Source organism: Benincasa hispida, chromosome 7 (assembly GCF_009727055.1).
Source record: "Benincasa hispida cultivar B227 chromosome 7, ASM972705v1, whole genome shotgun sequence".
Taxonomy (NCBI): domain Eukaryota; kingdom Viridiplantae; phylum Streptophyta; class Magnoliopsida; order Cucurbitales; family Cucurbitaceae; genus Benincasa; species Benincasa hispida.
This window is the reverse complement of record NC_052355.1, coordinates 50,210,228-50,222,548: the sequence shown is the minus strand read 5'-3', so window position 1 is coordinate 50,222,548 and position 12,321 is coordinate 50,210,228. Positions and strand designations below refer to the sequence as shown.

The window sequence follows — 12,321 nt, the reverse complement described above, 5'->3', positions numbered from 1 at the left end:
TGTCAAAATTTGATAGCATGAAGCTTCAAAACTCAGAAATCAAAGCTTTTATTAAGCTCAAACATGCAAGCACTAACTAACTCTGCTGATTGACACTTCAATTAACACTTGGTAAATGGGATAGCTGTTAAATTATGGATTAATCCACTCAAAATCTAATTTTGGGATAAATCCACTTTAACAATTTAAAAACTCTTTTTAAATTCTCATTTTTCATTTTAAAATAAAATTTAATTTAAAAACTAAATTAAATCTAATTTAAATTAAATTTCTAAACTTGAATTTCATCTTTTTAAAATGAAATTAATTCAATTAATTAATTAAAAAATTTTAATTAATGAAATAATAATAATTTAATATCAAATATTATATTAATAAAACACCTAATTTAATCATGAATCTTATTCATGTAATCAAGATTTAAATAATTATTTAAACATATTTAACTCTCCAAATACATTTAATTTCAATAAATTTAAACGTTAATTATATCGAATATAATTATCCAAACCCTGAAAATTTAATTTAAATATTTCAAATCTAAACCCTAAAACCAAATTTGAACATTTCAAATTTACTCAATATTTTAATCCAAGGTTTAATCTTTTACGAGAGTAGAGGGATCTTATGGACCTACAGATTATGAGCTCCAATGATTTGAGATTAATCGGTTAAACTCTTTAATCCGAAATAATCAATATTCGTTAACTACTGAGACATACCATCATAGCTTGATAGTTGCACTCTCCTTATTATAGATATATTTTTGTCCACTTGATTTAACCAATAAGTCAATCCTTCACATGTCGTTCGTTTTTACAGCTAGGTCAAAATTACCGTTTTACCCTTGTAAATACATCTTACTCCTTAAGTCACCACTGATCCTCTATTGAACAATTGGTGAATAATTGGTTTATAGTCCAATTAATAAACCATGTCCCTCTCTATCATAAAGGGGCAGGACCCCTTTGTTCAAGACCAGGAATCAGTACTTAAGAAAAGAATCTATCTACCAACCCTAAATTGGATAGGAGTGATTTTCTTCTTGCAAGACTATATCCCCAGCTATCTATCCGGTTTTATCCCAAAATGGGAGGCTTATTTAACAGTGTTGTTGAACTACTCTCACCTATGCAGATCAAAAGATAATCTTGAATAAACAAGAGTTCATAATTAGCTCAGGATTAAGATTGAGTTACCCTAAGTCATCGAATTGAAATAGTCAGTAACAGTAAACGGTCGTTATAAAGAAAAGTGACTATTTCGTGGTCTAGTCTTATGCAAGCATCTTTTGCATAGGAATGCTCCCACTCGCATGTCTTCACATGAACGATTTCGGAATCACATCATTTGTATCAATATACAAAGTGAGTCGCATCCATAGTATCCCCAGGATAAAGTACAAAATCTTATTCATATACTTATAGACATTTTAGGCTATATACTATAACTTGATCATTTTTTATGTCTCTATATAGAGTTAAAGTATTCATACTATAACCATGAGTTCGTTTATTGGATTTTATAATAGAATACAATTTCAATAATACTTTTATTGAAAAATGGAATATGTTTCATATATTACGAACGATGAATTTTAGGATATTCCCAACACAGGTCGCTTCCACGATGAATTTCCAATTGCCAGCAGTAGGCAGGACAAGGAGAAGAATTGGGGTAGGTAGGGAGGTTGGGAGGGAGGGATGGGATGCCTGGAGCAACAAGGGCAACACCAACTATCGAACCACTGCCCCGCCTCCATCTCGAGCAAGCATGAATCAATAGCAATTTTGAACGATGCAAGATATGGAACTCCATTTCTTAAGAAATTATTATGTCTCGGGTTCTTCCAAAAGATCGATCCAAAGGGTAATCATCCCACAATCCAATTCCTGCTACGAGTATGTCAACCTTAGAACCTCCCAGTAGTCCAGAGGAGATCACCAGATGGAAGAAGAAGTGACCAAACTTTTATAGAGAATGTACATTCCAACATAACATGCATGGCACCTAAAGATGCAGATCCGATTACATTTTGGGCAACCTAAAGATGGCATTAATTTAGAAGATCATTCTTTCTTTGAAGACGGATATGCACATTCTATCAAGGAGATAGATCAATTAGGAGCTTTGTCACACATGCTTTACTTGAATGAATGACTGTAAGAAGCAAAAGTAATGATTTAGAATGTGTTATAAGCTATAGATGTTTACCACTGTCAGAGTCGGTCGAGAAATTATAAAAAATAGCACTAAAAGTTTTCTACCTTTCACAAATAGCACCATTTTTGGCCAATTGAGCTCATCCTAGTGTATCTTGATCAAAATCGATACTGACCATTAACTTTTCTACTTTAAATGACATCTCTAAACCAACAATTTTTTAAGCTTTTTCAACGAAATTTCATCTCATCCGACTCCATAGATTTTCCATGATAATTATTAATAGATAGGTTGCTATATACAGACATCTTGTGATTGGAGATTTATTATTTTCTACTGGTCGGCGGGTTAGTGCCATTGAATGCAGAATTGGTTATTTCAGTTTTACAAATTTGTTAGAAAAATCTCAATAGGAACTAGCTCAGCCTGAAAATAAATAAGGCTAGTTTTGTAATTCCAATATTGTTCACATTACTTTTGAATTTGATATTGCTTTTTAAAAACTCTATTCTAAGTTAAATGTAAGTTAAAATAAATGTACGTTGCCAATATAAGCTTATCTTGGCAATAATGAGTACACGTACCTTTTTTTCTTAGGTGAAAAGTTTAAAGTCCCCACCCTATATTTGTTGTACTAAAAAACTTTGTACGTGAATGATGAGAAATTATTCAAAAAAGATGGTACAATATGTAGTTGGTGATTTCACATCGCAAAATGTAGGAGAGGAAAGTTAACATTGTGATTTCACTATACAAAAGGGTGACAATCACAATGTAGTAGACACATTAAAGTATGTTGAATGAAAAAATATATATTTTTGGTACATGAGATTTAAGTTGGTCAAAATTTTAATTTGATCATAGAAATCTGATATGAAACTTCTACTTTATAATTTAAAAAATATATATATTTTTAATAAAAATATAATACTAAAGATCAAGTTGTTATGGCCTCATTTAGTAACTATTTGATTTTTCTAAAGTTAAGTCTAACAACATCACTTCCACCTATTAGTTTATGTGTTCTTGTTTATATTTTAGAAATGTTTTTAAAATCAAAAGCCAAAATTTGAAAGGAAAAAAAAGTAGTTTTCATTTTTTTTTTTTTTTTTTGAAAATTGACTAAGAATTTAAATGTCTCTAGATAGAAAAGTAAGAAATTGTGAGAAAACAAACTCAATTTTCAAAAATTAAAAATTAAAAAAATCAAATTGTTATCAAATATTGGTTTAAATAATTTGACCTATTTGAAATTTAAGATGAATCAAATTTTATTTTCTCTCTCTCCCTCCCTCTTTTTTTGGCTTGGTCTTCAAGTTAATGTTTGAAAATACAGAATTCTTTAGTATCGTGGGAAATTGCTGATGCTGACCTAAAAACTTTTTTCCCATTCAAAAGTAATTTCATCTTTAAAATCTACTTTTTTTTACCTCTCTTCTAACGTTTCAGACTTTGGAAGGATCCACCACATAAAAAAACAATTTTACCCTTCAATAAATGGTCATTTCAAAAAGTTAAATCAAATCTCATCTTCCCGTGAAAATCTTTTCATCTAGAATGTTCTATTCTTCTTCTTCTCGTTGAGTTTTCTTCACCATTGTTGGACTCTCTTCTCGCAAAGACTCCCTTACCTCTGTAAAAGAGATCCATCTTTAGTCTTCCATTACCTCTTCGCCTCAATTCGAATTTTGACAAAGGTACCTTTTCCATTTTCTTTCTTTCTAAATGTATCAATTTTGTTGTTTATAGAGGGGGAGTATGTGTGATTTCTGGTTAGTAAAAAATCCAAGACCCTTTTTTATCATCATTTGAACTTTAGCGAACTTAAAAGAACTTGTAAAATATATGGGATAAGGGCTATATGTTCGTTTGGGTTTGATGTTGCATTTTTTGGGTATATTGAACTTCACGAGACAAATATCTCGTGAAGTTGTTGCGAATATTGGTCTCTGAAGTATTCGCAACAGGTGGAAGTTTTTAAAATAACTCAAAAGCTCTTTGTCATTTGTCTCGTAATGTTGTAAGTTTGTCTTGTGAAGTAACTTCATAAGACAAAGGATAGAAATCAATACAACTTTACGAGACAAACCATAGAGAGTACAACTCAAGATTTGCAAACTTCAAGAGATTTGTCTTTTGGTGATGACTTCTAGCTTCTTTCTCGTGAAGTTCGTCCTTTTTAAGGATATTTTCTTTCACTAGGGATTTTAACATTGTACTATGTTTTGTGGCACATACAGGTAATTACTATGAAGCCGAGGATCGAGCCAACAAGATACTTTCACGCTTCGTTATCTTTGTGTTCTCTTATGGCTAAGACTTGTATGATGATCTAGATGAAGTTAACGAGGGTCTAGTTAGACATGTTTAGACAAACCATATTCAGACCCATCTTAGATAGTACTCTCACCCTCAATGGGCAACTAATACATCACCTACTTCTGAGGGAGGTTGTGGATGATAAACCAAATGTAATTTCTTTTAATCTATTTGGGTCTAGGGTATCATTCATTAAGGATGAGTTTGACCTCATCACTGGATTTAGAGTACAGATGTGAGTGGTGTAGAATAATCCTAACCCTACTAGGCTTAGAAACTTATACTTCAACGATAGACCTAGATTAAAACAATTTGAAGCTGAGGAACATTTTCTTGCCATGGACTTTAGGAGCGACGAGGATGCGATGAAAGTGGCACTTGCATATTTTATAGAGTTAGTCATGATGGGAAGGGAGAAGAAGCAAGTGTTTGACTATATTTCATAGAGTTAGATTTTAACATAAATTAAAATCCAATTAATTTTGTATAAATTGGTGAAACATATAGTTTTAATTATATTTTTAAAATATGATATTTCATTTGTATAGTTATTAGTATTATAAAAGATGGTAGTAGAAAAAGCTACACACGGTTTAAAATAATCTATATTCAACTTATAGATTGTTATAATTCAAACTATAATAACCTGCACTCAAAACACAGACTATTATAACGTAGATTAAAATACTCTGCACCCTAAACACAGACTATTATAAACCAAACTATGATAGTCTACACCCCAAACACGAATTATAAAAACACATAGTTTTTTTTATAACCGACAAGACTATAATAACCTATTCTATGCCGAAAAGGCCCCCTGTACATCTATATTGAATAAATAAACCCTAAGATTATTCATGCCAAATTGTCAAGAATAAATAACATACCATATTCCATTGAGATTGATTATAGCTTCAAGATGACGATGACTTTAAGATGACTATAGTCTTCCTCAACCAAAACTTCGAATGCCTTTACTGGAATCTCTCTAGATGAGATTCAAGAAAGATATTTATTGTTTTGGTATATTGGGGATCATAGTCTTAAAGTTTTTTTTATATGCTAGTTCAATCAAGGTTCCCATTAAACCTTAATTAACTAGAAATTGGTTTCTACTCATTAAATTTATACTCAATTAGGAATCTAGGATCTTAATTAATTAAATCACATAATATGATTCAATCTAATCAAATAATCCAATATGATAAATTATTATTCCATAATTGAATGTATTATTATTTAAATATGTCTAACATAAATAACACATCTAAACCAACCATATTTTAAGCTTTCTTGACGAAATCTCATCTCATCCGACTCCATCCATGATTTTCCATGATAATTGATATGTTGCTATATACAGACATCTTCTGATTAGAGAATTATTATTTTCAACTGGTCGGCGAGTTGGTGCCATTGAATGCAACAATGGATATTTCAGTTTTATAAATTTGTTAGAAAAATCTTAATAGGAACCAACTCGACCTGAAAATAAATAAGGTTGGTTTTGTAATTCCAATATTGTTCACATGAGTTTTGAATTTGATGTACTTCAAAAAAAAGAAACTCTATTCTAAGTTAAATGTAAGTTACCAATATAAACTTATCTTAATGATAATTAGCACACGATATTTTTTTTCCTTAGGTCAAAAGTTTGAAATCCCTACCCTATATTTGTTGTACTAAAGCACTTGTATGTGAATGGTGCGAAATTATCAAAAAAAGATGATACAATATGTAGTTGGTGATTTCACATTGCAAAATGTAGGAGAGGAAAGTTAACATTGTAATTTCACTGTACAAGAGGGTGACAATCACAATGTAACAAACACAATGAAATATGTTGAATAAAAAAAATATACTTTTGATACATGAGATTTAAGTTGGTCAAAATTTAATTTGATCATAAAAAACTAATAAGATACTTCTACTTTATAATTTAAAAAATATATATTTTAAAAGAAACATAATATTAAAGGTCAAATTGTTAGCCAAAATTTGAAGAAAAAATAGTTCTCAAAACTTTTTTTTTTTTTTTTTAAATTGTCTAACCATTTAAATGTCTCTATATAGAAAAATAAAAAATTGTGAAAAAAAATAAGCCCAATTTTTAAAAATTAAAAACTAAAAAATCAAATAGTTATGTTGAGATGAATCATACTTTTTCTTTTGGGACTTGGTCTTCAAATTAATTATCTGAAAATACAGATATTGTCGTCAATACAAGTAAGAATGCATTAATCTTGACATCATTAATAAAGAAAATAACTACACTTATTAATTCGCCAAAAAAAAAAAAACCAACTAAATGCAATTGATCGCGTCCAGAAACGGAAACAAAACACCAAGAAAAAGACAGATAAACACAAAAGAAAGAAATAAGAGGAATGTGTCGGAAAGCGAATAAGTCCATTACAAATGGTGGGACCACGCCACGTCAGCCAACGAGGTCCAATCAGAAATAACTAAGCCAAAAAATTATTTCTAAAATTAATCAATCAATAATATCCCCATTGGAACCCTCTAACCAGTTGTTTCTTTCAATCCAGCTGTATTCCTTTTTCTTTCTTTTCATTATACATTTTTTACTTCATTCTTAAAATTCTCGATTCAATTTAATTATATAAAAAAAATCCATCTCTTTTTTCAGTAAATACAAAAAATAATAAAAATCAAGAAATCAAGACCGTTGGATGGTGCTCGTCGTTTTCCGGAAAACAATCTCTGTGTCCAATCCAAAGCCGTCGATCTTCCCAACGCGAACCACCGTCGATCTCCGAAACAGAGCCTTCAACGGCTTCACACTGTAGAGATCATTGGCGGAGTATTTATCCGTCTGTCGCGATAACGCCACGTGTAATACACAGATCCCGCCGGGCTTCAACGTCCGTTCGATCTCCGCCACGAATCGCTCCGGGTAGAGCGCGTGATCGAAGACGTTAGAGAATTCGAAATCGAAAGTATTGTTCCCAAACGGCTGATTATGAAAATCGCCTTCAACCACCAACGGCGGATAAGGAACCAAGTCCATTCCGATCGAATCCAAAACTCCGATCTTCCTTAACGCCTCCACCTCTTGCCCGACCCGAGCTCCGATGCATAGGGCTTTCGATTCCGTCGAGATTAGCCCTTCCCCTTTTAATCCATCGAAGAATCTGGAGAACACTTGGATTTTCCGATCCCAATCTCGGGTGGTCCATATCTTTCGGAGCTTCGGGTCTAGGGTTTTGTTGAGTTGTTTCTTTATGTAGCGTTCGTAGGAAGTGTAACCGGGTCGGATCTTTAAATCGGCGGATTCGGAGTTGGATTTATCGGACGATGGCGGAATGTTGGTGGTGGCCGTGGAGAAGCGGTGGTAGTAAGGGCGGAGAGAGAGGAGGAGGATGAAAGGAAGAGAGAAAAAGAGAGATAATACAAAGTATTTGGATATAACAAGAGGTTTTGTTTGGGCACCTTTCATTTCTGAAGAACAAATTAAAGCTGCAAATTCAAGAAATCTTTCACTCTAAAAAAAAGGGGAAAATGGGAAAAATCTCTCTCTCTCTTTATCTCTGTTCTTCTTCCTTCTTCCCCTGCCCTGAAGAACTGCACAAAGCAAAACAGATACTTGCAGCAAGTTGACCTGCTTTTATACAAAATTACATATATATATTTTTTTTCTTTTTGGGTTTAATGAAGTGTAAGGGAAAGAGGGCTGGGGTTAGGTGGCAAAATGGGAAAGTACAATCTTGCATGTGGGTACTTTGGTCATTTTGTTGACAAATTGCATGGGGAATTTGGACAACTAATGTCTTCACATGGCTTGCTTTTATATCACACCTCTGCTCTCTACTATTTATTTTATTTTATATTATAAAATTATGATGAATGGGATGTAGTTGGTGAGAAATGAGATAATCAATTGATGTGAATTATGATTACTCCACTTATATTAATATCAATAATTGATAATTTTTTATTGCTTGTTTTAAAATTTTCTTTCATTTGGGATTTGGATCCTACATTTTGATGTCAGTCTCATCTCATTCATTGAATTGTACTATTTAGTATCGACTTTTGCTATATATTTTTAGATATGAGATTTGATGTCTCACTTCACATGCTATATAAAAGAAATTGTGAATATTAGTATTTAATACATTCAATTAAGACTAATTTGGATTTAATGTCATAATATAATTTACAATTAATTTTCATTTTTGAAAATTTAACTGTTATTATCTTATTCCAATTTTCAATTTTGTTTCTTTAATTCTCTTTGATCTATTTTTCTATTTTGATTCCTTTTACTTTAAAGCCCCTATTCTGTTGAATTTTTATTAAGCTTCATAAATACTCTTTATGGGAAAGGAGTATTATGATGGAGAGTTGAAACATTTTGTTAGTTCATAAAAGAAAATATAACTATAAATAATAAAATGATAATTATTTTAAATAATAAAACTGTTAATAATATTTTTAGATAATATTTTTAGATAATATTTTTAGATATAGTAAAATGTCACTACCTATTATTTATAGACATTATAAATTTTATCAGTGTCTATCAATGACACCAATAGATATCTAAGTCTCTATCATAAATATTAATAGATTTTATCAGTATAGAGACATTTTACTATATTTATAAATAAATTGACTTACTTTCTTATATTTGAAAACATCCTATTATAGCATATTTTAAACCAACATTAAATATTATTTAAACCGAAGATCAATCATAATGGAATAGAAAAATGGAGAATAAGCCACCAACTGCCACCTCCATCTATTTGTATTATTTTTCATTAATTAATTTTATTGAACGTCGTTTGATTACAATACAGCACTATATACAATCCAGTTAATTAGGAAGTGTTTGTTTCCTGAGAGAGTGGGGCTAGAAAATGATGGCCATGATATAAAAATAATAAGAAGTAAACTTTAAACAAAACGTAGATTATAAAGTATATAATACACTAATTAACTATTAATGGGATTAGAATGTGTGGTCTAATAAAAGAAAAGGGAAAAAAAAAGGGATTAAATGTGGCGTGACTTTAGGCTTTTTTGAATTATTTAGGTAAAGTATGGTTTAAGTATCTATAAACATTCATTTAGTGCCAACGCAAGCATCTTGGTCTTGCTTTTTTCAAACACATACTCCAAATAATCTGTTTTATTCCTCTAACAACTTTAATATAATTAATTTGATTAACTAAGATGTTAAAGTAAACCCTTTAGTTGGAATCACTACACAACTTCGAATGTTGGTTATTTGACGCTCTAAAATGTAATATTGTGTAAAATATATTAATTTTTTTAATTGAAAATTATAATATAAGTTATTTTCAAGTAGAAATTATTGACGACCGGTTTGTTGGCGAGAATTGGGCCGAGCTGAATCACAGACAAATGGGAATCACGGCCCAATTATTTGACGGTTACCTCTTACCGTTAAGGTTAAATACGCAGTTTTCTTTTCAATAACCGTCCTTGTACTTTAAAATTTCTATGTACTTTTAAATGTCTAATTTGAACCTCAAACTTATTTTTAGAGTTGTTTTTAAATATAAAAAATGAATTAAAATATTTATAAATAATAGCAAAATATCATAGATAGACAATGATAGACTACTATCTATATCTATCATGACACATATAGACATAGATAGACTACCGCAGTTTACCACAGATAGACTATGATATTTTGCTATTTAGTTGCAAATATTTTTAGCAGGTTTATCATTTAGAATAATTTTCCTAATTTTTATCAAAATTGATTAAACAATAATAATAATTTTAATGTAAGGTAATATAATATATGAATATATTTTCAAAATTTAAGGTGAAAATGCTAATAAAAAATTAAAAAAATAATGAGAAAATCTACCCAAAATTAATAATAGAGACTCAATTTAAGATTTACTTAAAGTCTAGAAACTAAATTGAAAATTTGAAAATATAAAAACAGAAATTAAATAAACTCTAAATTATAGAGACCAAAACAATATTTTAACTTAGATTATTTTAATACAAAGGGTTCAAAGATTTGAACTTCAACCTAAAGAGAAGAGTAAATAAATATCAATTAGGTAGGGGCTCCACTTGCTTTGACAATTTTTTTTACTACAATCTTTTATTTAGAATATTCTAATAGTTAATTGTAAGTGCATCAATCACTATACACCAAAGAAATTGTAGCTTACTAATTTATTTTAGAAAAGGATAGATTCATATTTCTAAACTTAGTTTTATCAATTAAAACCTTAACCCTTTTTTTATTGACATTTGCCATTTGTCATCATTAATATGTTGATCTTTTATCAATAAAAAAAACTTAAATCAACTAATGTATTATCGACTAAGAGATTTATGATTCAAATTTAAACAAAGTAATATTTTAACGGGTAAAATTTGACCCCTTTTTAAGTCACTATAGGTTAAATCCATCTTGATTTAAGGGGAAAGAGAAGGAGAAAAGTTATTGATTTGGGTAAAGCTAATAGAAATTATTCCTTTAAAAAATGAAAGTATATATTTTTTTGGATAAGAAAGATGAAAGTATATATTGGAAGTTGAGGTTGATGAAGATTGATTATATATATATACTAAAAAAAGAAAAGAAAGGAAAAAGAAACTCAAGTTTAGTTTCAGACTCGAACGCTTCATTTATAAAGCAGAAGAGATATTTGCATTTAAAATTACAAGTGAATTGAGGATCACCATCACCATTTCACTCCGATCTCATCCGATTCAGCTGGTTCAACGCCGGCTGTAGAATATTGTACAAAACCCACGCAATCGCCGGCGCCACCACAATCAACAGCAACTGTCCCCGCCCATCGCTCGAAGCCTCCGCCGCCATTGCCTCCGGCGTCCCCACCAGCCCCGACGCCAGCAGCCCACCAAGACCCAGCCCTACAATCACCGCCTTCTCCGTACGCATCCGGTTAATCTGATTCAACGCCGGCTGAAGAATGTTGAACAGAACCCAAGCCACCGCGGGGATGAGCGGCAGCAAAAGAGCCAGTCCCCGGTTGTCGCCCTCCGCTAGATCGGCGATCTGTTGGGCAGCGAAGGCAGCGTCCCCGGAGCTGAATGTAGAGAAGATTGCTCCGGCGATGGCGGTACCGGCGAGGGAAGGTTTGGTTGGGAATGGGAGACTGGGAAGGGAGATGGGTCTGGTGGGTTTTGAGGGGAGGAGTGGGGTTTTGTTGGGGGTGAAGCATTTGGCGTTGAGGATCGCCATGGTTGCCATTGTTGCCGCCATTGAAGGGAAACTGAAGCTTTTGGTGTGTAATAGATTAGGGTTGAGATGGGAGAAGGGGGCTTTTTGTTTGAATGAGGGTTTTTGGGAAATTTGAGTGAGGGATTTGGGGGAAATGAAGGCCAATGAAATTGAGAGAAGGGATTGTATTCTTATCCAAAAGGGTGGGATTGGCAAATTTTGAGCCTCAAAAATTTGGTTGCCCCCACCATTCCTTCCTCATCCATATGATATCTTCTCCTTATTCTAATTTTCACTCACCATTATCACTCAAAACTAAATTTGGAGTTCAAAAAAAGTTGTAGATTTTAGTTTAATCTTGATTTCGACTAATGTCTTTGGATAATTAATTCATTCAAAAATATATATAGAAAAGAAAAAAAAAACTCTCAAATAGGTGTTAATTTTAGGATTATTTGGAATTAAACTTTATCAATTTACTTAGATTGAATTTTTAAGCGTTTAAAAATTATGTTTAATCCAAATCAGTTATGAGCATCTATTACTATCATTATAATTCGACAAATCTACTACTTTGAAACATAATTGACTTCACAAATAAAAAATTATTTAATTCGTTTTCTTAA

General features: G+C 31.5%; 2 protein-coding genes across 2 annotated transcripts; both read right to left on the bottom strand.

Annotated features, from left to right (window-relative positions):
• Nucleotides 1–6,847: 6,847 nt before the first annotated feature.
• LOC120080864 lies at nucleotides 6,848–8,255 on the bottom strand. The gene has a single exon (XM_039035524.1). The coding sequence runs from the start codon at nucleotides 7,943–7,945 to the stop codon at nucleotides 7,166–7,168; it is 780 nt and encodes a 259-aa protein (XP_038891452.1). The 5' UTR covers nucleotides 7,946–8,255; the 3' UTR covers nucleotides 6,848–7,165.
• Nucleotides 8,256–11,048: 2,793 nt separating this feature from the next.
• LOC120080782 (photosystem II core complex proteins psbY, chloroplastic-like) lies at nucleotides 11,049–11,853 on the bottom strand. Its single transcript, XM_039035409.1, has one exon. The coding sequence runs from the start codon at nucleotides 11,735–11,737 to the stop codon at nucleotides 11,201–11,203; it is 537 nt and encodes a 178-aa protein (XP_038891337.1). The 5' UTR covers nucleotides 11,738–11,853; the 3' UTR covers nucleotides 11,049–11,200.
• Between the last annotated feature and the right edge of the window lie 468 nt (nucleotides 11,854–12,321).